A 26,667-nucleotide genomic window follows, 5' to 3' on the forward strand; every position below is an offset into this window, starting at 1 on the left:
CTAACGCAATTATCAAAAAAGCTCATCAGCGCCTCTACTTCCTGAGAAGATTACGGAGAGTCGGATTGTCAAGGAAGACTCTCTCTAACTTCTACAGGTGCACAGTCGAGAGCATGCTGACCGGTTGCATCGTGGCTTGGTTCGACAATTTGAGCGCCCTGGAGAGGAAAAGACTACAAAAAGTAGTAAACACTGCCCAGTCCATCATCGGCTCTGACCTTCCTTCCATCGAGGGGATTTATCGCAGTCGCTGCCTCAAAAAGGCTGGCAGTATCATCAAAGACCCACACCATCCTGGCCACACACTCATCTCCCTGCTACCTTCAGGTAGAAGGTACAGGAGCCTGAAGACTGCAACAACCAGGTTCAGGAATAGCTACTTCCCCATAGCCATCAGGCTATTAAACCTGGCTCGGACAAAACTCTGATTATCAGCAACCACTTTCTGTTATTTGCACTACCAGTTTATTTATTCATGTGTGTATATATTTATATTATGGTATATGGACACATTTATCTGTTTCGTAGTAAATGCCTACTATTTTCTGTGTGCTTAAGCAAAGCAAGAATTTCATTGTCCTATACAGGGACACATGACAATAAACTCACTTGAACTTGTTCCTTCTCCCGCGGTTCAACAAGAACCGCGGGAGAAGGAACTGGGCTAATATTCACTGGAATTTGGAAGGATGAGAGGGAGTCTTATAGAAACATATCAAAATCTTAAGGGATTATACAGGCTAGAGAAGGAATGGGTGATGTTTCGGGTCAAGACCCTTCTTCAGACTGAGAGTCAGCTTTTTGTGTCTATCTCATTTTTGTTTGTTCTGGTAAAAATGATGACATGCATCGATAGGATGGACAGTCTGAGGCTTTTTCCCAGGCTGGTGATGTCAAAGATTAGAAGGCATAGTTTTAAAGTGAGCAGAGCAAAATTGCAAGGAGATGTGCAGGGTATGATTTTTACAGAGTGGTAGGTGCCTGGAATGTGCTGCCAGGGGTAATTGCGTAGGCAGATACGATAGTGGCATTTACAAGGCTTTTGGATAGGCAGGTGGATATGCAGGGAAAAGAGAGATGTAGACCACATACAGACCGAGGAGATTAGTTTAACTTGGCATCATGTTGAGTGTTGACATTGTGAGATGAATGGCCTCTACCTGTGCCGTTCTGTTCCATGTTCTCAAAATCATTGGCTTGAACCGCTGACGCCGATATTCTGTCCATTGATGCTGCCTGACATGCTGAGTTTTCCAGCATTTTCTGAGTCTACTTTTTCTATGGAACTTCGAGATGTCAAATAAAGCAGCTTTTAAAGATATACACAGATGCTTTGCACATAACTTTCTGAAAGCCAAGGCAAGATCTTGTCTATGTTCACGTTCCTCCTCTGAGCAGTTTTTTCCTATCTGCATGCAGCCTATCACAGAGCAATGTAAGAGGAAAGCCCTCAATAAATCTATATTTGGAAGGAACTGGTTAGTCCACAATCTTGTCAGTGAAATGCCCTCCAGCCATATCACTCCCTGTAACCAGTCGCAACTTCAAAGAACGCACTCGAGAAGTTGCATCACAGAATCCCCATAGGGAATCAAATGCAAATTGACCATAAATGGCACTTACATGAGGTGTGTTCAGCCCTATGAGAATTTTGTCACGTTTACTATGGAGTTCTCCACGTGATGCGTGGCACAATTTTCCACATGATTGTGCAGGTGCAATCTTTCAGCTCCACCTTACTTTAGTGTAGAGATACAGCGAGGAAACCGGCCCTTCGGCCCACCGAGTCTGAACTGACCAACGATCCCCACACACTAACACTATCCGACACACACTAGGGACAATTTACATTTATACCAAACCAATGAACCTACAAACCTGTTCGTCTTTGGAGAGTGGGAGGAAACCGAAGATGCCGGAGAAACCCAGGCAGGACACAGGGAGAACGTACAATTCCCGTACAGATAGCACCCATAGTCAGGATTGAACCCGGGTATCTGGCGCTGTAAGGCAGCAACTCAACCGCTGCTCTACTGTGCCCCCCTTCTGCCCTGCCATCTCCTGCCACTCTTGCCTTTAAAAACTGGCCACTCACCACCCCAATTTTGTGATGGATTTCCCCCTAAGTTTATTTAGTTGGTATTAGAGATAGAAGATCAATTGTGAACCACAGGGCTAGGTACTAACTAGTAATTGTATGATTCAGATCTGTGGTTGATGACTGTGACCACAAGCAAACGAGGTCACACGCTCATTATCAAACTGTATATTGAATCAGCCTGAAGAAAGGGCTCAGCCCGAAACGTCACCCATTCCTTCTCTCCAGAGATGCTGCCTGTCCCGCTGAGTTACTCCAGCATTTAGTATCTACCTGTATATTTTAACTATTTGTTACCAACTCAGAGATAACCACCCTAGAAGTCCAGGTTTTCAGCCTCCTGACTAGTTCTCTATACTCATGTTGTAGAACCTCCTTCCTCTTCTTACCCATGTGGTGGGCCTGATCTCCGATTTTACCCATGTCATTTGTGCCGACATGCTGCTCACCTTCCCTCTCGAGGATGTTCTGAGGTCGGACTGAGAAGTCTTGGACCCTGGCACCAGGGAGGCAACATACCATCCTCGAGACTCACTTACAGTATCTGCTTCCAAAATATCGTCCCATCAATACATAGCTATTCCTTTGTTGACATCGGAATAAATCTTTTGGCATAAATCCTATTCTAATCTTTTTAATACTGTATAGTTTTATGCGAATGATGATTCAGCTAATCTGAGTGAAAACATACATTCAGTAACAGTACAAGGCCTTGATTCTTCAGTTATTGCACTGAAATGACATGAATCATTCAGTAGGTACACAAAATTGCTGGGGAAACTCAGCGGGTGCAGCAGCATCTATGGAGCGAAGGAAATAAGCGACGTTTCGGGCCGAAACCCTTCTTCAGACTGATCAGTCTACCTTCGATATTCCAGCATCTGCAGTTCCTTTTTGAACACTGAATCATTCAGTAATTTGAATCAACTAGTCAAACTAATACAACAACAAAAATGTCATTAAGAAATGATTGATCATGTAATTTTTGATTCCTGAATTATACAGCACCAAACCAACCCCCACAGTGGCAAACGTCAATGCCAAACAACATGCCTATCTATGCTAACCAGTTTGACTGGCTTTGGCTCTAAATCTTTCACACACATCTATCCAATTGTTTTCCTTTAAATGTTGTCATTGTACCTGTCTCCACTACCTCCCCCGCAAACTCGTTCCATACCACCCTCTGGGTAAAAAACTATGCTTCCAAGATCCCCTTTAAATCTTTTCCCTCTCACCTTAAGCCTGCGTCCTCTAGTTTTAGACTCGCCTACTGCGGGGGGAAAAACACTGACTATCTACCCTATTTATAGCCCTCGTGAATTCAAGTCAAGAGAGTTTATTGTCATGTGTCCCTGATAGGACAATGACATTTTCCTTTGCTTCAGCACAACAGAACATAGTAGGTACACAAAAGTGCTGGAGAAACTCAGCGGGTGCAGCAGCATCTATGGAGGAGATATCGCAGTGGAGTAGACAAAGTGTTCAAGAAGGAACTGCATAGTAGGCATTGACTACCAAACAGATCAGTGTGTCCATATACCATTATATAAATATATACACACATGAATAAATAAACTGATAAAGTGCAAATAACAGATAATGGGTTATTAATGTTCAGAGTTTTGTCCGAGCCAGGTTTAATAGCCTGATGGCTGTGAGGAAGTAGCTATTCCTGAACCTGGACGTTGCAGTCTTCAGGCTCCTGTACCTTCTACCTGAAGTTAGCAGGGAGATGAGTGTGTGGCCAGGATGGTGTGGGTCCTTGATGATGCTGCCAACCTTTTTGAGGCAGCGACTGCAATAGATCCCCTCGATGGAAGGGAGGTCAGAGCCGATGATGGACTGGGCAGTGTTTACTACTTTAATAAATTTAATAAATCTCTGAGGCCGCCCCAGCCTTTGCTTCAGGGAAAACAGTCTCAGTCTATCAAATCTCTCTTTCTAAATCAAGGGTTCCAGTCCACATCCTGGTAGATCTTTTCTGCACCTTCTCGAGCTTAATTACAATCTTCCTGTAGTGTAGTGTCCTGAACTGCACAGCATACTCCAATGTGGTCTAACCAGCGTTTTCATGCAACTGTAACATTTCATCCCAACTCCTGTACCCGAGGCCAGGGCAAATGACGATAAGCATGTCACGTGCCTTCTTCACTATCTTGACTGTGCTACCACTTTCAGGGAACTGTGTACTTGTACCCAGGTCCCTGGTCCACAACAATCCCCAAGGACCTGCCATTCACTGTATACATAGGACACAAACAGCTGGAGTAACTCAGCGGGACAGGCAGCACCTCTGGAGAGAGGGAATGGATGACATTTCGCGACCCTTCTTCAGACTGATGGTACATGGAGATGCATAGATAAGGAAGTGTAAGGTGTGAAACTGGGATAAAGGGGATGGTGATCAAGGACAATGTAGAATAGATCGTTGTTAGCTGGGAGAAGTTAATAACAAAGCAAACAGAGATAAAATGTAGTCGGTGACAGTCAGACTGGTCGGAGAACTGGGAAGGGGGAGGGATGGAGAGAGAAGGAAAGCAAGGGTTACTTGAAATTAGGGAAGTCAATGTTCATACCGCTGGGGTGTAAGCTGCCCAAGTGAAATCTTGGCCTATAATTTAACTTTCTAAAATGCTTCACTTTGCACTTGTTTGAGTTAAATTGCACCTGCATTCCTTTGCCCATTTTCTATGGTCTATCTTCTGCTGTAACCTTACACAACCTCTTCATTGTCCACTATACCATCAATGTTGGTGCCATTGCAAACTTGCTAATCATGCCAGCTACATTCTTATCCAAATCATTAATTAAAAAAGACAACAGGTGGCAGGGTGGCGCAGCGGTAGAGTTGCTGCCTTACAGCGCTTGCAGAGCTGGAGACCCGGGTTCGATCCCGACTACAGGTGCTGGCTGTACAGAGTTTGTTCATTCTCCCCGTGACCTGTGTGGGTTTGTCCCTGAGATCTTCAGTTTCCTCCCACACTCCAAAGACATACGTGTATATAGGTAAATTGGCTTAGTAAATGTAAATAATGTCCCTAGTGGGGGTAGGATAGTGTTAATATGTGGGGGGGGTGGAAGATTGCAACCTTCACGTGGTCCGCCCTGTTTCGACTAATGCAATCAACTCGACGTGCACAAACGGAAGATCAAATAGAACAAGTTGCCCATCAACTTTAGGCTGTGCACGCCACACGAAAGTAGAAGAATATGTGGGGATCGCTGGTCGTCACGGACCGGGTGGGCCGAAGGGCCTGTTTCCGTGCTGTATCTCTAAGCTAAACTAAACAAACATTAAATCATTCCAATGTAGTTCCCAAGGTACCACAAATGTTGGTTTACAAAAAAAGACAAAGTTGCTGGAGCATCCCACACTGGTCCCTGTGCCACACCACTGGTCGCAGACCTCCAATCCTGAAACGATACCAGACACCCCTTTACCTACCAACAGTTAGTCTACTTACCTATCAACAAATTAACCTTCCAATCAATCTTTACAAGTCGCTATTGAATGCCATCAAAATGAGCCTTTCTCCAATCTGGGACTTTAATTTTGGGCCAGTCCTATCTTTCGTCATAACTATTTTTAAACAAAAAGAATTTAAGAAATTGTAATTGATCTGTTGAATTTGAATTAAATGATTAATGACTTTCTTTTCTTCCGACTTCCTTCTATTTTGTAACAAACTGGTGTTTCTTTTTCCTGCTTTTGAAAATGGGCCCAAAGCCTGAAGCACATTGATTGTCACATTGATTGAATTTTCCATTCCGTTCAGTGTGCGTGCCTGAAAATGTCTTCCTTCTCGCACAACCTGGTCATCAGAATGTGATATAATTGAGCTACCGGATCTGGGGTGAACACTCCTATCACTATGTATATCGTTCCTTCCCAAACTTCTTATTTAATCTTGGCATATTGCTTCCTCCATTTAAGGACAGATTTAGTTTACTTTGGACTTTAGACTTACAGCGTGGAATAAGGGCCCTTCGGCCCATAGACTCCGCACAGACCCGCAATCGCCCCAGACACGAGCACCACCCCACACAGTATGGACAATTTACAGAAGCCAATTAACCTACAAACCCGCACATCTTCGGAGGTGGTGAACCAAAGGACTGGGACATGTTTAGGATCCGGCAGCAGAAGACTAAGACGCTCATATGGGAGAAAGGAATCAACAGAGGCGACAGAGGTTCACCTGTATCTCCTCCAACCTTATCTACTGCATCCGCTGCTCTAGATGTCAGCTGATCTACATCGGTGAGACCTCCGCTCGGTCCGCAAGAACCTACCTGACCTCCCGGTGGCTCAGCACTTCAGCTCCCCCTCCCACTCCGAATCCGACCTCTCTGTCCTGGGTCTCCTCCATGGCCAGAGCGAGCAACACCGGAAATTGGAGGAACAGCACCTCATATTCTGCTTGGGGAGTCTGCATCCTGCGGGCTTGAACATTGAATTCTCCCAATTTTGTTAGCCCTTGCTGTCTCCTCCCCTTCCTTAGCCCTCGGGCTGCCTCCTCCCATCCCCCAGCCCTCGGGCTCCTCCTCCTCCTTTTTCCTCCCTTCTCCCCGCCCCCCCCCTATCAGTCTGAAGAAGGGTTTCGGCCCGAAACGTTGCCTATTTCCTTCGCTCCATAGATGCTGCTGCACCTGCTGAGTTTCTCCAGCTTTTTTGTGTACCTGGGAGAAAGGAATGTTGGGAGAGAACTTGAATGTAGTACAAAAACAAACAGTAAAAGTTTCACTTGATATTGAAACAGAGAAATGTGAGGTGTTGCATTTTGGGATGTCTAACATGGGCAGGTACATCTACATCGTGAATGGTAGGGCTCTGGGGAATGTTGTAGAACAGTGGGATCAGTGGAGTTGCAGGTAGATAAGATGGTCAAAAAGGCTTGTGGCACATTGGCATTCATCAGTCAGAGTATAGAGTATACAAGTTGGGAGGTCATGTTGCAGTTGTATAAGGCATTGGTGAGTATTGTGTTCAGTACTGGGCACCAAGTTATAGGAAATATGTTGTAAAGCTGTAAAAGGTACAGAAAGGTAAATCTTGTTTGACAAATGTGCTCAAATTCTTTGAGGATGTAATGGGGAGAGGCGTGGGTTTGTGGTTGATAGATTCGTGTATTTCCATTTCCAATTACATTTGAAAAGGTGCCACGTGAGAAGGTGGTGTAATTAAAAGCCTGTGGTGTAGGAGAAAGTGTATAATGAATGGAAATCTGTCTGCCTCATAGAAAACTGGGCTAGAGGCGGAATAAATGTGTGCTCTTCAGACTGGAAGGATGGTACTTGTGGAGCACCACAGGAATCAATTCTTGGCCTGCCCTTGTTCATTATTTATATCCATGGCCTGGAGGAAGGAGGTCTATGTCAGGTTCCCAAATTTACTGATGATAGAAAAAATATGTGGAAGAGCATCTAGTGATAAGGTATGTGATATTGCAATGGGATTACAGATAGATTGAGTGAGTGGGCAAAAGGCTAGCAAATGGAATTTAATGTGACTTGATGCATTTTGGTAAGATATATCATAAGGTAAATTAGTAATCTAAATGAAATACTGGGAGATTTAGGTGTTCTAATGCACAAATCATATTTTTTTTAAACAGCAGGCAGGGCCAACAATAAGTAGTTTATTTTGGCCTACATTGCAAAGGGGATTATAGTTTTAAAAGGTTTTGTGGTAATGATACAGAGTGCCTCAGCTGGAACTTATAGTTTTTGACTCCTTCTCTACAGAAAGATATGGTGATGTTAGAGGCATTAGAAAGGAGATTCACTAGGCAAATTCCTGGGATGAGAGAATTTTCCTACCAAGAGAGACTAAATAGTTTGGCCCTGTATACCTTGGAGCTTAGAAATTGAGGAGTGACCTTAGCAAAACACAAAGGGGCTTGACAGAGTAGATGTTGGGATAAGGGGCATAGCTACAAATAAGAGGTCAGTCATTTAAAACTGAGGTACATTGACATTTCTTCTCTTGGAGGATGGAAATCTCTGAAATCATCTGCCTCGGGAGTTATACAAGAAGTATTTAAAGTGGAGATGAATAAATGTTTTCAAAAGGGAACTGCAGATGCTGGAAAATCGAAGGTACACAAAATTGCTGGGGAAACTCAGCGGGTGCAGCAGCATCTATGGAGCGAAGGAAATAGGCGACGTTTCGGGCCGAAACCCTTCTTCAGACTGTCTGAAGAAGGGTTTCGGCCCGAAACGTCGCCTATTTCCTTCGCTCCATAGATGCTGCTGCACCCGCTGAGTTTCCCCAGCAATTTTGTGTACCTATGAATAAATGTTTGATGGACCAAGAGGGGTGTTAAGGAATTGAGGCCAACATAGATCAGCCACGAACATATTAAACGCTGGCGCATGTTTCTCCTACTTGCTTGTGATCTTGAATCAGTGAATGTGGATAGAGTAATAGAGTGTGGAAACAGGTTCGTCATCCCGGCTCATTCCCACTGACCAAGGTACCCCATCTAAACTAGTCCCATTAGCTCACACTTGGTCCCTATCCCTCCAAGCCGTATCTACATAATACAAGTAGCATTGAAGGTTAACACTTATAGTTTAATTACAAAGTAAAGAGTACATTTTATTCTGGATGCTGTCTTAACATTTTAAGGGGAATTTTCGATCACATCTTTCATCAATGTTTTCACTAGAAAAGTGCATTATTTCAGAAAATCATTTAATTTTACATTCTTCTGTGCAGGTGCTTACAATTGAAACATAAGATTTACAGATCCCAGTGATAGATCAGTCACATGCAACGATAACATAAGCTACCACAGTGAGTGAAGGACACAAACATTTTCAAACTGTGCAAAGTATTCCTTCACTTTAAGGAAGATTTATAAAGCGGAATTTTTCCAGACGTTTCACGTAGAAGGGATGTTCGGTTAGAAGTTCTCGAAGTGATGATTAAATTGGATTTTGTGCCGCTTGTTCATTTGTTTGCAAGCTTTTTCCACATTGTTGGTCATCCCAGGAGGTCCACAGCTAAATATCCCAATCTTGGTAACCTGATCAATAAGCAACAAATACGTTACACAGAGAAGGGGATTCGGTAGGGGGCGCTGCACTGGCAGCAGCCTGTCGGCAGCGTGTCCGTCTTTTTTCAACTTTTTAAATTTTTTTAGTATGTGTAAAAGTCTGTTTTTAATGTTTCTTTGTGTGTTTTGTGTGGGGGGTGGTGAGGGGGAAACCGTTTCGGCCGCCTCTTCCATGGAGAGGCGACTTTTTCAGGTCGCCTCCCCCGTGGCCTAACAGCAGGATCGGCGCGGACTTTCCCGGAGACGCGCCCGGAGCTTCAGCGGCGGGCGCAGCGTGGACTCTCGGCGCGGAGCGGGTGAGACCTCGCTGGAGGGGAGCGCTCCGTTACGCTGGCCCGCGGCAGCCGGCAGCCTGAAGCCGCGGTCTGCAGAACTCCAGCTGGTGCGGCGTCTACAGCCCGGGATCTCACGTTGGGGACCCGGGTGGAAGAAGAAGCTTCCACCGCCGGCCCGCGGCCATCTTCTACCGCGGGTGCGGTATGGACTTACAATCTCCCCTGGAGGGGAGCTTCGAACGCCGGCCCTGCAGACTGCGGTGCTTCCGGCTGCGGCACGGCAGGTACTTTAAAACTTTGACCGCCGGCCTGCGGCCTACACCAGCCTGAAGCCGCGGTCTCTGGTTGGGAAGAGCCGATCCTGGACTCACCTTGACTTTGACTTTGTCCCTTACCATCTGGACGCCCGCAGCAACGGCTGTGGAGGGTGGAGGTCCCGACCACGGGGGAAAATGGAGGAGGGCTGGCCAAGCTCTGTGCCTTCCACCACAGTGATGAATGCTGTGGTGGATGTTTGTGTAAAATTTTTATTGTGGTTGTGTTCTTTATTACTGTACCGCTGCTGGCAACCCAAATACCACCGACCTTGGTTGTGTGGCAATTAAATTATATCAATTATATCAAGCACTTCACAATTCCACGATTCCCTCAATTATCCTGGATCAATTCAATCAGTTATTATCTGATCGACATTCTCCTTCAGCTCGATGATCTTTTTCTGTTGCAAAGTTTTACATCAGTTTTATTGACAGTAATCCATTGTTTCTCTGAACTTTCCTTTCTCGATCTCCAGAGCTCCAAATGCCTTTCCTTATTCCTGCTGCTGACCCGCATGGAGTACAACAAAACTTGACTATATTTGGAGTCCGACTCACACATCACAGAAACAGGCCCCGTGACCAAACTAGTTCATGCCAACCAAGATGCCCCATCTAAGCTTGGCCCATTTGCCTAAGTTTGGCCCATTTCCCTCTCATCCTTTCCTATCCATGTACCTGTCCAAATGTCTTTTAAATGCTGTTATACTACCTGCCTCATCTACTTCCATGTAACACCATCCTCCGTGTGAAAATGTTGCACCTCAGCTTCCTATTATATCTTATCCCTCTCACCTTGAACCTTTGTAGTCTGGTTCCTGATTCTCTTACACTGTGCATTTACATAAATCTTTATTAATCATTGCATTCTTCCTATTTACCATGTCAGATTCAGTCTGAATTAGAATCATGGAATCAAACAGAACAGGAACAGTATCTATGGTCCATCACGTTAATGCTGACCATTCAAAATATTCTGATAAAATTACAAGTTTAGTTAAGTTTATCGTCACATGTCACCGAGGTACAGTGAAAAGCTTTTGTGTGCTAACCGGTCAGCGGAAAGACAATATGTGATTAAAATCGAGCCATCCACAGTTTACATGATAAAGGGAATAATGTGGAGAACGCTTAGTGCAAGATAAAGCCAGTAAAGTCTGACCAAAGATAGTCTGAGGGTCTCCAATGAGGTAGATAGTAGTCCTGGACTGCTCACTTGTCCTGAACTATTATCTACCTCATTGGAGACCCTTGGACTATCTGTGGTTAGGTTTGGCTTGGGTAGTGGTTTGTTGGACCAGCATAATACTTCACCAGTGTCAAGATGAAAATGTGCATGTTCAGTAATAATAAAGTCTCTTGATATTTCAAATGCATTTTTTTAAACTAATGTGAATTATTCAGAAATTTGAATTAGTAATACCATTGCCCATTCTTGATTAATATTTGGTGCGTCATACTCAACAGGCCAACATCATGGTGGTCAGGTCAGGTCATTGAAAGTGTTATTAATATTTTGGTGCAAGTCACGTTCAGGTTGGTTGAGGTTGGATTGGATTTTAATGTTATTTCCAGGCACCAATTCCTGTATCGTCATGGGTTGACATTGTGATTTAATGCAGCATTTCCTCCAATAATTCATTTGTTGGGAGCAGTATTAAATTCAGGGGCCATCTTTATAAGAAAATTGACAATCATTCCTACAGAGAATTCAGGCTAAACATGTTTTTCCATGAGTGCAGTGTAGCTCCATGTGTGGTGCTACCACAGAGTTGAATCCATGTCTTGAGATTTGCACAGGAAGAAGAAAGGAATAAAAGGATATGCTGATAGAGTTAGGTGAAGAGGAATCAAAGCAGTTTATCTGAGGTATAAATGTTGGATTAGGCTTTTCATTCTATTCAACTGCTTTGTCTTGCTATTCAACTGCTTTGTTTTTCCTTGCTTTGTCAATTCATATCATAGAATAATAAAGTATGGAAACAGGCCCTTTGGCCCAACTTGTCCATGCCGACCAAGGTGCCCCATCTAAACTAGTCCCATTTGCCCATGCTTGGCCCACATCCCTCTAATCCTTTCCTTTGTTGGTACCTGTCTAAATGCCTTTTAAATGTTGTTATTGTACCTGCCTCAGCTACTTCCAATAGCAGCTCGTTCCATTTACCACCACCCTCTGCCCCCTTCCTATTAATTCGTAGATCCATTTAAAATTGCTTTATCAAATCAATGCATTTATTGAAATGGCAATGCTTGCTATGGCGGCGGCGTCTGGATATGTTAAACCACAGCTGCAGAAGTGCAGATCACTCACCTCAGGGTGCACATCCATAAGTGAATTAAAGAATGGGACAAATTGAGGACGTCCAAAGTGTGTGATGGATTGAAGTCCGGTGAACAAGCTGCGATTTGACACCTTCTGAAAGTGACGTTCGCAGATGTACTAGACCAAAAGAAAAAGATCATTTACTTTTGTCCAGAAAATAGGGAGAAAGTACAAATAATAGATTATCAATGTGTAGGAAGGAACAGCAGATGCTGGTTTACACCAAAGATGTCTAGACACAAATTGCTGGAGTAACTCAGTGGGACAGGCAGCATCTCTGGATAGAAGGGATGGGTGACATTTCTTTGGCGTTAAATGAGCTCGAGTTTACCTTTTGACATGATATTTTAGAAGGGTCGCGATGGTTAGAGTGTGAGGTGAGAGTTTCAGCAGTAGACCTCCAGAGGCAGGGGCGGCGCTGGGAATGGTGCTTGAGAGAGGTTATAGTTCTAGGGTGGCAAAGGGCGGTACGATGGTGCAGTGGTAGAGTCGATGCCTTACAGCGCTAAAGACCCGGGTTCGGTCCTGACTACGGGTGCTGTCTGTACGGAGTTTGTACGTTCTCCCCCTGACCGCTTGGGTTTTCTCCGAGATCTTCGGTTTCCTCCCACACTCCAAAGAAGTACGGGTTTGCAGGTTAATTGGCTTGGGGTATAAATGTAAATTGTTCCTAGTGTGTGTAGGATAGTGTTAGTGTATGGGGATCACTGGTCGGTGCGGACTTGGTGGACCGATGGGCCTGTTTCCGAGCTGTGTCTATAAACTAAACGAAATCCCAGTTCAAAAATAAATTCATAAAAGTTATGGTGGCCCAAATGTTGCCTACAAGCATGGTGGTCCGCAGGTCGAACTTCTGTGCGAGCTGGGTGATGTAGATATGGACAGAGACCAGGGATTTCTGATCAATATCTTCAACTTCACGGATGATATCTTCCAGCCATTCAAACTGTCTCTGTGTCCGAGTCACCCAGATAAAGTAGATCTGCCAATGAAGAGATTTACACAGTTATGAGGATCCAAAACAAAACCCCAAAATTCACAGCTCAATTTAATTGTCCAATTTGCAAATTCATACTGATTCAAGGTTGATTTGTAATCTCACCGGTCACTTCCTCATTCTTCCCTCTCCCGTCAGGCAAGAGGTACAGAAGTTTGAAAACGCACACCTCCAGATTCAGGGAATGTCTCTTCCCAGCTGTTATCGGGCAACTGAAACATCCTCTCATCAGCTAGAGTGTGGTCCTGACCACCCACCCACCCACTGGAGACCACTGAACTATCATTAATTGGACTTTGTCTTACACGAAATGTTGTCTCCTTTATCCCGTGAACAGCTTTGACTGGATAACACGGAAACAAAAGCTTTTCACAGCATCTTGCTACATGTGACAATGATGAACTAAATTAGACTTTTGTAAAGGGCTAATATCTCAGTCTGGTACATAAAGTGATGTGTAGCCTGCTGCCCATACATAATACAACATTACACTACACTCACTTCAATGTTTACTGCTTTGAAAAGTAATGATGACAGCTCAAACATTCAAGGCAGAACTAGTAAACATGTTTGAGAAGCAAAACTTACAGGACATTGAAGAAAGTTTCAAGTGCACACAGAGGCAAGGCTAACTCTTAATCTTGTGTTGCGTATGGGATCAGTATTCACCTCTGTGTCCACATACTTTATAGGGCAAGATTTAAACAAGCACAGTTTATACCACATTTGAGTGATTTGAAAAAAAGTTATTTCCCAGAATATTAAAGGAGTAACATGGAGACGCAAGGGACTGCAGATGCTGGAATCTTAAGGTGCTTGAGGAACTCAGCGGGTCAGGTAGCACCTGGGGAGAGAATGCACAGGTGACGGTTTGGGTCGAGACCCTTATTCAGACTAATTGTAGTAGAGGTGAGAAAGCTGGAAAAGACAGGTGGGACAGGACGAGATGAGTATGAAGAAACAGCAGATACAGATTTACGCCAAAGATAGACACAAAATGCTGGAGTAACTCAGTGGGACAGGCTGCATGTCTGGGTGACGTTTCAGGTCGAGACACTTCTTCAAAGCCCAGCAAGTGATATGTGGAAGGTACACAAAATTGCTGGGGAAACTCAGCGGGTGCAGCAGCATCTATGGAGCGAAGGAAATAGGCGACGTTTCGGGCCGAAACCCTTCTTCAGACTCAAGTGATATGTGGATACAGGTGAGGGGATGTTTGAGTAAGATTCAGTCCGGATGAAGGGTCCTGACTCGTAACATCAATCCTTTCCCTTCATCAGACACTGCAGGAGCTGCTTAGATCTTCAAGACAATTATTTGTCACTATTAAACAAATAAAGTAGTTTAAAGTTCATTACATACAGATTTTTGATTAGGTTCCAGGAAATGAATGAATGAATTCACTGGAAATTATAAAGAATAAAGGAAATGTCCAAGTAGAGAAAACTATTTTATTTGCGTTTTGGTTCCCCTCTGTGTCATTCAATAGGGTGGAGGAGGAATCCTCCGTGATTTATGTTCGCTGTTTCTGGAAATAACAGCTAACATTCTAACTCTATCACGTACAAGGAACTGTCTGCTTATCATGTTATTGTAATGGACTGCTTTCTCGGAAAGCAGAAACAACACAATGGAAGGCTGTGATAATATAATGAACTCAGAGATCACACTGTGACATGGCATTTCTCACAACTTTAATCAATGTTGTTAAATCACTGATTTCATTTGACCAACATCACTGAGTCTAAGTGAGGGTGTGAGTGGTGACACGGGGTTACTGAGCCAAATAAGTCCCATGAAAAGAAAAAAAACATATGCCTGTCCCGCTGAGTTACTCCAGGTTTTGTGTCTATCTTGGGTTTGTATGTTAATTGGTTTCTATACATTGCCCCGAGGATGTAGGATAGAGCTAGTGTATGGGTGATTGTAGGTCGGCACAGTCTCGGTGGGCCGAAGGGCCTGTTTCCACACTGAATGAATGAATGAATGAATACGTTTATTGTCATTGCACAATACTGTGCAACGAAATTCCATTACATCTCCTCCGGTTAAAAAAATACAAACACGACAACCATTGACACATATGTACACTTATTAGTAAAATAATAAATAAGTATTTAAAAAGAATTAAAAAGAATTTCTGTATCTCTAAACTAAATTAAACTAAGATAAACTAAACCTTCAGGAGGGAAGGGGAAAGAAATTGGAGAAAATAAGCCATTATTTTTATTGAGTATCTCAAGATGCTGTGTCAGCAGCACACAATTAATGAGATTAGACACAAAATGCTGTAGTAACTCAGCGGGACAGGAAGCATCTCTGGAGAGAAGGAATGGATTGGGTTGAGTTTTGGGTCGAGACCCTTCTTCATCGTTTAACAAGCTTGAATTTACCTTTTTGCAGGATATTTTGCTGCTGACTGTTGATTTGTGGACCAGATCTTTGAGGATGGATGCGAAAGGAGTCACACCAATCCCACCTCCTACCAACACAGAGACTTCAAACTTGTTCCACTCTTGGTGGCCTTCTCCAAAAGGACCATCCAGGTAGATCTAAAAGGGAAAAGTTCTCAATTTCAATTATTGCTCTCAAACACTACCTTTCTTTGGCAGTTTGCCATTTATAAGCCATTCATGGCATTAATTATGTCAGATGCTCCTTAAAGGGTGAGGGTGGTGTAAGGAGAGGAAAGTCAGAGGGTGGTGAATCTGTGGAATTCTTTGCCACAGAAGGCTGCGGAGGCCAAGTCAATGGATATTTTTAAAGGCAAAGATAGATTCTTGATTAGTACGAGTGTCAAGGGTTATGGGGAGAAGGCAGGAGAATGGGGTTGAGAGGGAGAGATAGATCAGCCACGATTGAATGGCAGAGTAAACTTGATGGACCGAATGGCCAAATTCTGCTGCTATGAACTTATGAACATAGCTTTCTAACCAGAAATGTACTCACTTGTTTGCAGCCGCATACAGTATCTTTGTTAGATTGATTGTTAAATTTTACTTTGCACCCATCTGTGGTTCACTTTAATATGTTTAGCTACTTTAATCATGATATATAATTGCCATTGTGATGGTTCCCATGAAATCCCATTGGGTTGAGGGCTTTCCTGCAAGTGTTTGACTTTACTCTTTTCCCATCCTTTCGCTAATCAGGCCGACCAGAGAACTGGGTTCAATCCTGATCTCGGGCGTGGCCTCCGTGTGGAGCTTGCACCTCCCCCCTCTGTGACTGCATGGGTTTCCTCCGGGTGCTCCGGTTTCCTCCCACGTCCCAGAGACGTGCGGGAGTATTGGTCAATTGGCCCTCTGTAAAATTGCCCATAGTTTGTAGGGAGTGGCTGAGAAAGTGGGATAACCAAGAAATGGAGTGAACAGATGATCGATGGTCAGCGTGGAATCGATGGGCCGAAGGGCCTGTTTCCCTGCTGTATCTCTAAACTCTAAATAATAACCTATTGATCATTTGGAGATTTCCTTGTGTTTTGGGAAATAGCTCATACTGGAAATATTCAGCTTTATAAATGTCCAAAATTACGATCAAAGATGAAGTGACGTAGTCTGCTTACCTTTGGGTAGCCACCAAGAGACGAAACACTTTCAGCTGAGTATATTTCCCGTAAGCGCATTGTCCAGGGTCCCACAGCCCGGATGTGAAGGCTGAGGGTATCTTCATGAGGCGCTGATGTCAGGGTGAAGGGATGGTATTCGTTTGTTCCCAAGACAAGGCTCGCAATACGCACCCATTGACCAGACATGTACTCAAAATCTCTGGGCCGTTTAAATACGAGGTTAGTAACGCCTACAAAAGAAAAATGCGATTGATGACTTTGTTTTGATGCTTCCTCTGGCAAAATTCACATTTTTATCAACAGCAACAAATGTCAACTTGTTCAATGGATTATTCTGTGGGACTTAATGAAATGTCTCAGCCACGTTCTGTTGGGTTAGTTGGTGTGGAGTTTGCACGTTTTCACTGTGACCACGCAGGTTGCCCCTGGATGGTCTCATTTCCTCCCACATTCCAAAGGCGTGCGGGTTTGTAGGTTAATTGACCCTCTGTAAATTGCCCCCTAGTTTCTAGAGAATGTGAGGTAACATAGAACTAATTGGGATGGGTGGTCAGCATGGACTCGATGGGCCAAAGTGCCTGTCTCCACGCCATATCTCTAGATAAAATTAAACTAAACTAATCCCATTCTCCTGCCTTCTCCCCATAACCTCATAATGAAGAATCGGTCAATCATCGACTTGGTCTCCGCAGCCGTCTGTGGCAATGAATTCCACAGATTCACCACCCTCTGACTAAAGAAATTCCTCCTCATCTCCTTTCTAAAGGCACGTCCTTTCATCCTTCTGTTCTCAAGAGTCTCAAGTTCTTGAATTGTGACCAGAGGTTTGACCCACCTGAAGGCAGAAGCAGAGCTTTCACGACAGTTATCTCGATCTTCTTCCTGCTGTAGCTGACAAACTTATCTCCAACAAAGATCACAGTGGGGATTATAAAATAGATATGGAATCGCTGTGGCTGAAGCAGCGCGGCACTGCCGTGCAAGATTATCTGTTTCAAAAAGACAAGAAAATAGTCAAATGACAAGGATGATTCGTTGTTTAAGAAGGAACTGCAGATGCTGGAAAATCGAAGGTAGACAAAAATGCTGGAGAAACTCAGCGGGTGCAGCAGCATCTATGGAGCGAAGGAAATAAGTGACGTTTCGGGTCGAGACCCATCTTCAGCCTGATGATTCATTGAATGGTTTATCAAATTGTGATAATTATGGATACTTCCTTCAAACACAATCCACACTGTATGATTTTGAGGTCACAGAATGTAAGACCCCCTTAACCTGTCAAAGATAGGCCTGATCTCTGTCTCAGTATTAGTATATGGTTACGTTTAATTTAATTTTCTGTAAGTAGTCCTATCAGCTATTTTATAAAGTTATCACATATGGGTTGGTCATGCAGAACCACTGTGTACATATATTATGTACATGGGTGATTTTTATTGCCATTATGTTTGTATGTGTTTCTATCTGACTGGCTTTACTTGTTTACGAAGAAATTTAATGGGTGGCTTTTATAGACGATGGAGATTCCAAGAATGTTTCCTTGGATGAGTTGAACGAATTAAGTTCTTCTCTAGTAATTTGGCATTGTTAAATATTTACCTGCTTAGAAATTACCAGTTGTGTTGAACTTGCCACATCTGGTTGGTTGAGGGGGGCACGGTGGCGCAGTGGTAGAATCGCTGCCTCACAGCGCCAGAGACCCGGGTTCGACCCTGACTACGGGTGCTGTCTGTACGGAGTTTGTCCGTTCTCCCCGTGACATGGTGGTTTATCATCGAGTACTCCAGTTTCCCCCCACACTCCAAAGATGTACAGGTCTGTAGGTTAACTGGCTTTGATTAAAATGGTAAATAGTCCCTAGTGTGCAGGATAGTGGTAGTGTACGGGGCTCATGGTCGGTGCGGACTCGGGAGGCCAGAGGGCTTGTTTCCATGCTGTATCTATAAACTAAACCAAACTATATATAAGCAGCAGCTCCAGACTAAACTCACTGCCATTAGCTCATTAAATTAACCTCAAATTAATTTAATGTGAGTCTCTCGGCTTTATTTTCCCTTGGCTAGTAGTTGTCATACAGTGTGGCAAACAGGCCCTGTGACCCAACTTGCCCACACCGACCCCACCTGCCTGTGTTTGACCAATATCCCTCTAAACTTGTGTAGGAAGGAACTGCAGATGCTGGTTTAAACCGAAGATAAACACAAAATGCTGGAGTAACTCAGCGGGACAGGCAGCATCTCTGGAGAGAAGGAATGGGTGACGTTTCAGGCTTAGACCCTCCCTCTAAACCTGTCCTACCCATGTACCTGTCCAAATGGTTCTTAAATGTTGCGATAGTCCCTGCCTCAACTACCTCCTCCGACAGCTCGTTACCCATCAGGTTTCCTTTTAAATCTATCATTATGAAACAGATCAATGCGATTATAAAAACAATGTTCTTACCAAGATATATATCACGATGTAGAGATGGTGTGACAGCCAGAATGCCCGAAAACTGATGCGTCGGAAGTAGTGCAAGGCAAAGATGTGTAGAAAAGAAAATACGAAAAGAAGAAGAACTCCGGTCATTCCTGAAAAACAAAAGAATATTTATGAAACTAATAACTATTTCATAAGTTTCATTTGGTGGATTTTTCTCCATTCAATGAATGTTTAGTAAATCTGGGGTTCCCCACAATTAGTCTTACTTTTAGTGTAGAGATACAGAGCAGAAACAGGCCCTTTGGCCCACCGAGCCCGCACTGCCCAGCGATCCCCACACATGAACACATAGGAGGGACAATGTTACATTTATACCAAGCCACTTATCCTACAAACCTGTCCGTCTTTAGAGTGTGGAAGGAAACCGAAGCTCTCGGAGAAAACCCACGCAGGTCACGGGGAGAACGTACAAACTCCTTACAGACAGTACCCGTAGTCAGGATTGAATCCGGGTCTCAGGCGCTGTAAGGCAGCAACTCTACCGCTGTACCACCCCAAATGATTTCACAGATCATTAGATTTAATGGTTTAATTTAACTCACATTAGAAAGCAACAGAACCAGCCAATGGTCAACAGTCAATGGTTTCTTTATTGTCAGGTGCATGCAGCTCAGCATGACTCTCCACGTATACGAGCACAATCGCCTCGGTCAGTACAGTCTGTACAGAACAACCCACCCATAGGCACCATTTTGGTGCCATTTTACAGTCCCAGCCGCAGCTGGCCACAAAGCCCATTGCAGCAGTCGCTTCTATTGCGGTCGTCCTGCGATCCCATGTCCCTCTCCACGTCCAGCCCTCTCAGCCCTCCTTCCCCGTGGGCACCTCCCGCAGCACAGAGTAGGTGAATCGAGGACCAGAGGACAGAGGTTGAAGGTGAAGGGAGAAAAGATTTAATAGGAATCTGAGGGGTAACCTTTTCACACAAATGGTGGTGGGTGTATGGAACAAGCTGCCAGAGGAGGTAGTTGAGGTCGGGACTATCCCAACGTTTAAGAAACAGTTAGACAGGTACATGGATAGAACAGGTTTGGAGGGATATGGACCAAACATGGGCAGGTGCATCTTAAACTATCGAGCCCTTGTACTCTTCCCCCACATTGGATTGGCACTGCTCCCATCCACCTCCCCTCCAACCCCGTGGTGTAGAAACATCTACTGAAGAATTTCTAGTCCATTGGATTGGAAATGCATGCAATGTTGCTTGTGTGACACACACCAGTGCATTGGACAGGTCTGGAGGGTAGCTTGTGTGAAACACACCAGTGCATTGGACAGGTCTGGAGGGTAGCTTGTGTGAAACACACCAGTGCATTGTACTCAGGTTTCAGTATATTTCTTCACATCATTACAGCTAAATCTCTGATGAAGATTTCTACTTATACGACACATTCTACAACTTGGGTCCTCCAGTAATGCTGCCTCACCCACCAAATTACTCCAGCACTTTGTGTGCTCTTTGCAAGATTTCTGCATCTGGAGTCTCTTTTATCTACAATCCATCTATTGCCTTTGCAAAGGGGTGGGAGATTGCAACCTTCACGAAACCCTGTTTCGACGAATGCAATCAACCCGGCGTGCACAATCAAACAAGATCAAATAGAACAAGTTATCCTACAACTTTAGGCTGTGCACGCCATACGCAAGGAGAAGAAGCCTTAACAAATATTTACGAGGGTGTACGAACCTGTAATATTGCGAAAAAACCACCAGTGGAACTTCAGGGGTATTTCAGACCTACAAGGAAGACAATATCGCGAGTTATACAACACAGTATTTACTGAACCATCACAGAGATGTGGAAAACCACACATATAACCACTATTTGAGAAAGAATTGATGACAAGAGCGGGGGAGGGATGTAGAGAGAGAGGGAATGCAAGGGGTACTTGAAATTAGAGAAATCAATACTCATACCCCTGGGGTGTAAGCTACCCAAGCGAAATATGAGGTGCAGTTCCCCCAATTTGCATTTGGCCTCACTCTGACAATGGAAGAGGAATATGTTGGATAGCTAGACATAGAGGGCTTTGCTTCAGAATTGCCGAGCTACAGCAAGGATGCTGTTAAGCTGGAAAAGGTGCAACAAGGATTCCCAAGGATGTTACCAGGACAGGAGTTATTAGGAGAGACTGGATTGACTGGGGTTGTATTACCTGAAGCGTAGGTGTTTGAGGGGTGACCTTATAGAGGTAAATAATATTACGGGGGCACAGAGAAGGTCACAGTCTTTTTCCCAGGTAAGGGAGTCTAAAACTAGAAGGCAAAATTGAGAGTTAAGTTTGAGGTGAGAGAGGAAAGATTCAAAGGGAACCAAAGGCAGGTTTTTCACACAGAGAATGGTGGATATGTGGAACGAGCTGCCTGAGAAAGTGGGAGCAGTGGCTACAATTACAATGACATTTAAACAGTTGTATGGATAGGAACGGCATAGAGGAATGTGGACCAGGTCCGCCAAATGGGACGAGCTCAGGTAGTCAATGTGGCCAGCATGAACGATTTGGGCCGAATGGCCTGTTTTTGAGCTGTATAACTGTGTAACTCCAAGGCCACGATGAGAAGGAATTTCTTCTCTCAGGAGTTTGTAAATCTTTGGAATTCTCTCCCTCAAAGAGCTGGGATTATTGAGTCATTGCATACTAAAGGTGGAAACCAGCAGATATTTGAACGACATGCCACACACAGCTGTAGAGACCAAGTCAATGGATATCTTTAAGCACAGATTGATAGAGTTTTGGTTGGAACTGGAGTCAGGGTTATGGGGAGAAGGCAGGAGAATGGGGTCGCGAGTGAAAGATAGATCAGCCATAATTGAATGGTGGAGTAGCCTTGATGGGCCGAATGGCCTAATTCTGCTGCTGCAGTTTATGTCAAGGATTAAGGGGAGTAAGAGATCAGGTGATCAAGATTGGATCGTTCAAGACACTGTCCGTGTATTTCTACTATTGTTATTTTCCGAAGCTCTTTTCGTTCTTATGTTCAGTTGATGGAAGATCTGCTTCAATGCTTTATGCCCCACCTCATTACACCAACTATTACAACATGCAGGGATAGGAAACATCTATTTTGTCCTGGCAGACATTTCAATTACATGCCACAGTCAACTGTGGAGGCCAAGTCAATGGATATTTGTAAGGCAGAGATTGATAGATTCTTGATTAGTACGGGTGTCAGGGGTTATAAGGAGAAGGCAGGAGAATGGTGTTGAGAGGGAAAGATAGATCAGCCATGAGTGAATGGCGGAGTAGACTTAATGGGTCGAATGGCCTAATTCTGCTCTATTAACTTACGAACTTATGAAAAAGTTTAGAATTACACAATGCAGAATTGCACAATTTCCAGGAGTGGGAAAGGTTCCATGTAAATTGGAATAGTTTCAATGTTTTAATGAATTACACTTACCCGTCATCATAGATTACATCAGGGAAGAGGCAGGCAAGAACATTGAGTGGATTAGCAGAGAATGAGTAGATATTGACTGCATGAGCTGCACTGTGGAGTACTGCAAAATGTAGTAAAAATTAAAATGTTACACGTATAATTGTAGTTCTGGCTTTCACAACCCATAACCAATAGGCAGATCAGATATTTATCTCTTATTGTTATTCTGCTCAAATTTAAACCACATTCATGATCTAAAGCTTCTTGTGCTCAATAGATTTAACCATGATGGTTAGCATGCCATGCCAACCAAGTTGGGAGGTCATGTTGCAGTTGTATAAGACGTTGGTGAGGCCACATTTAGAGTATCGTAGTTAGGTAGAGAAAAATGCTGGAGAAACTCCAAAGCTGGAGTTTCTCCAGCATTTTTATATAACTTCGATTTTTTCAGCATCTGCAGTTCTTTCTTAAACATTTAGAGTATAGTGTTCAGTTCTGGGCACCATGCTATAGGAAAGATGTTGCCAAGCTGGACAGGGTATAGAGAAGATTTACGAGGATGTTGCCAGGACTGGGTGGTCTGGTTGAGTAGGCTGGGACTATCCCAACATTTAAGAAACAGTTAGACAGGTACATGGATAAGACAGGTTTGGAGGGATCTGGTCCAAACGCGGGCAGGTGGGACTAGTGTAGCTGGGACATGTTGGCCGGTGTGGGCAAGTTGGGCCGAAGGGCTTGTTTCCACACTGTATCACTCTGTGACTCTCTGACTCATGCAAGGAAAGACACAAAGTGCTGGTGTAACTCAGATGGGCCAGACAGCATCCCTGGAGAATGGGATTGGTCACTCTGTACTCATAGTCACCTGATTCTGCAGACTTGCACTGTCATTTTAATAACTCTGGCACTGGCCACTCAAATCAGCTGCCCTGGACATTTTAATGACTGTTTTTACTGTATTTTAATGTTGCTGTTTTACCTGCTTTTAACTATTTATACTGTTTCATCAGGGACTGGATTGTTTTTACTGTTATTATGTGTGAAATGTTTTAAGTTTCATGTGCGATGCTCCGGTATTCCCTGGGAAACGTCTTCTCATTTTGCACTGTACAACTGTTGCTTTGCAAGATGACAATGAAGGTTGATTGATTGATTGATTGATTGATTGGTGACGTTTCAGTCCCAACCCTAAACGTCACCTGTCCATTTCCTCCAGAAACGCGGCCTGACCCGTTGAGTTACCTACTACCTGAGGGGTGCCATACCTGAGAAGAAGGCAGCAGCCATAGCAATCCAGCGATGGAAGTCGACGGCTGAATCAAAGGGAATGTAGTGGTTGAGGAAAGTTTCCCGCAGTACTGTGATGAGGTTACGACACATGGTGAGAAGCAGGTAGGAGTACATAAAGGACACTGCTGCAGCTGAACCACGGGCAATGATCAGGCCAACTCTTGTGGTTTGGGGCACTCCAGAGTGCTCTCTTAAAACCGCATAATCTGTAGAGAAAGGCGGAAACATCAGATGTGCAAACAAGAAACTAACAACAGCAACCAAACATCCCAAAGTCAATGCTCTACATGGCTAACATGCCAAAATATCTTCCCTCCATCCCTCCCTTCCATCCCTCCCCCACGCTTCAAAGTCATCTTGTTGAGTCTCATTGTACTCGTTCTCATTGTACTCACAAACAGCTAACAACAGCCTGTTTCCTTTTCATCATCAATACATTTTTGCAAATATCTTTCATTCATTTGTTCTATATCTCCCTACCTCACCATCGATATCTCTCGTTCCCCTCTCCCCTGACTCTCAGTCTGAAGAAGTGACTCCAGCATTTTGTGTCTATCTTGTGGGCTGAAGGGCCTGTTCCTCTCCTCTACTGTTCTAAAATGATTGAGAGGTGAGGTCAGAGTCAAGTTTTGGTAAGCGTATTCGCTATTAAAGATATGCAAGGACAGGGAATCTAAAGAGCAAGTAGCATTAGCTTCTGTTCAGCCAAGATCTAACAGAATATTGAAAACTAAAATACATTTCCGTTTCTTCCGTGCAAACAAAATGTGGTACTTACAGTAAGCACGCTCAGTAAAGACACCGACAGTAATAGCAAAGAAGATCAGGGCGCAAAAAATCTGGCGTTGATGGTTTTGAATGTATTGAATATATTCATAAATCTTCTGTTGAAATTTGTTTTTGGGTTGCTTTTCCCGTTTTGCTTCTGCAAACACTTTTCTTGCCGGTTGAGAACTTCTGCAACGAAAATAGGGAAAAAATAAATCACTGAACATGCCTACGTAATAAAAGGACTATGGCAGCGGTAGAGTTGCTGCCTCACAGCGCCAGAGACCCGGGTTCCATCCTGATTACGGGTGCTGTCTGTACGGGGTTTGTACGTTCTCCCCGTGACCTGCGAGGGTTTTCTCCGGGTGCTCTGGTTTCCTCCCACACTCCAGAGACGTACAGGTTTGTAGGTTAATTGGCTTCGGTAAAATTGTAAAATGGTCCCTAACGTGTGCAGGATAGTGTTTGTGTACGGGGATCGCTGGTCGAATGCGGGGTCGATGGACCGAAGGTTCTGCTCCACACTGCATCTCTAAACTAAACTAAACTATGTATTGCCTTTTATACAGTCTGGTCCCAAATTCAAAGAAATATATTTGAAAGGCAATAATCGTAACACCCAAATCAGAAACCAACATTCACATTGCCAGCATTTATAAACAGCATGGCCTATTCTAGGAGCCTTTCCGTTGACTGGTTAGCACGCAACAAAAGTTTTTCACTGTACCTGTGACAATAAACTCAACTGAAACAACTATTGGACATGATAGTCCTTTTGGTCTCATTTGGTTTCCTTCGGTTTCTTAACAACTGGAGGATCTTTTACATCCACCTCAGAAAATTCCTCCGTATGAAAATGGTGAAAGGGAAGAAGCTATTCTTGAGTCTGGTGGTGCGTGGTTTCAAGGTTTCTTCCCCTCTCTTATCAGGCTTCTGAATGGTCTTTCCATAAGCCAGGGTACTGTCCGATTCACCTCTACCCCATTGCGGACATTGGACTTTGTCTCTGGAACTGATGTGCTGTAAAGTTGAGAACCTTATCCTGCACTCTGTATCCGTGCCTTTGTTTTCTCAATTGCTCTTGAACCCGACCTGATTGTATAGTATTGTTTGTATTGTATTACCTGATCTGATTGAATAGCATGCAAAACAAAGCTTGTCATAGTATCTCTGCACACGTGAAAATAATAAGCATCAACCAAAAGATAAACATTAACGATTCCTTTCCCTCCACACACAGTGCCAGCCTGACCTGTTGAGTTCCTTCAGCAATTTATTTGTGCTCCAGATTTCATCATCTGCAGTCTCTAGTATCTCCCTGCTTTCTGCTAACTGGATAGCATGCGACAAAAAGGCTTCTCACTGTACCTCGGTACAGGTGACAATAATTAAACAGAACCCCACTTTTTAAGAAGGGAGGGAGAGAGAAAACGGGGAATTACAGACCAGTTAGTCTAACATCGGTAGTGGGGAAACTGCTAGAGTCAGTTATTAAAGATGGGATAGCAGCACATTTGGAAAGTGGTGAAATCATTGGACAAAGTCAGCATGGATTTACAAAAGGTAAATCATGTCTGACGAATCTTATAGAATTTTTCGAGGATGTAACTAGTAGCGTGGATAGGGGAGAACCAGTGGATGTGGTGTATCTGGACTTCCAGAAGGCTTTCGACAAGGTCCCACATAAGAGATTAGTATACAAACTTAAAGCACACGGCATTGGGGGTTCAGTATTGATGTGGATAGAGAACTGGCTGGCAAACAGGAAGCAAAGAGTAGGAGTAAACGGGTCCTTTTCACAATGGCAGGCAGTGACTAGAGGGGTACCGCAAGGCTCAGTGCTGGGACCCCAGCTATTTACAATATATATTAATGATCTGGATGAGGGAATTGAAGGCAATATCTCCAAGTTTGCGGATGACACTAAGCTGGGGGGCAGTGTTAGCTGTGAGGAGGATGCTAGGAGACTGCAAGGTGACTTGGATAGGCTGGGTGAGTGGGCAAATGTTTGGCAGATGCAGTATAATGTGGATAAATGTGAGGTTATCCATTTTGGTGGCAAAAACAGGAAAGCAGACTATTATCTAAATGGTGGCCGACTAGGA

The 26,667-nt window shown here is 43.9% G+C and overlaps 1 protein-coding gene across 1 annotated transcript in view; it reads right to left on the bottom strand.

The window, feature by feature from the left end:
* Positions 1-8,656: 8,656 nt before the first annotated feature.
* The window catches only part of LOC116968227 (dual oxidase 2-like), a 59,607-nt gene continuing 41,596 nt past the window's right edge, over positions 8,657-26,667 (bottom strand). Inside the window, exons 24-34 of the mRNA XM_033014905.1 lie at positions 24,573-24,751; positions 23,770-24,000; positions 22,526-22,625; positions 20,811-20,860; positions 19,085-19,212; positions 17,478-17,631; positions 16,640-16,872; positions 15,468-15,626; positions 12,904-13,059; positions 12,066-12,194; positions 8,657-9,132 (exon numbers count right to left, since the gene is read on the bottom strand). Of these exons, the coding sequence (XP_032870796.1) occupies positions 9,010-9,132; positions 12,066-12,194; positions 12,904-13,059; positions 15,468-15,626; positions 16,640-16,872; positions 17,478-17,631; positions 19,085-19,212; positions 20,811-20,860; positions 22,526-22,625; positions 23,770-24,000; positions 24,573-24,751 (1,642 nt within the window). The 3' untranslated portion in view covers positions 8,657-9,009. The remainder of the gene's footprint in view (positions 9,133-12,065; positions 12,195-12,903; positions 13,060-15,467; positions 15,627-16,639; positions 16,873-17,477; positions 17,632-19,084; positions 19,213-20,810; positions 20,861-22,525; positions 22,626-23,769; positions 24,001-24,572; positions 24,752-26,667) is intronic.

This window comes from Amblyraja radiata, chromosome X, assembly GCF_010909765.2.
Source record: "Amblyraja radiata isolate CabotCenter1 chromosome X, sAmbRad1.1.pri, whole genome shotgun sequence".
NCBI classification, from domain to species: Eukaryota; Metazoa; Chordata; class Chondrichthyes; order Rajiformes; family Rajidae; genus Amblyraja; species Amblyraja radiata.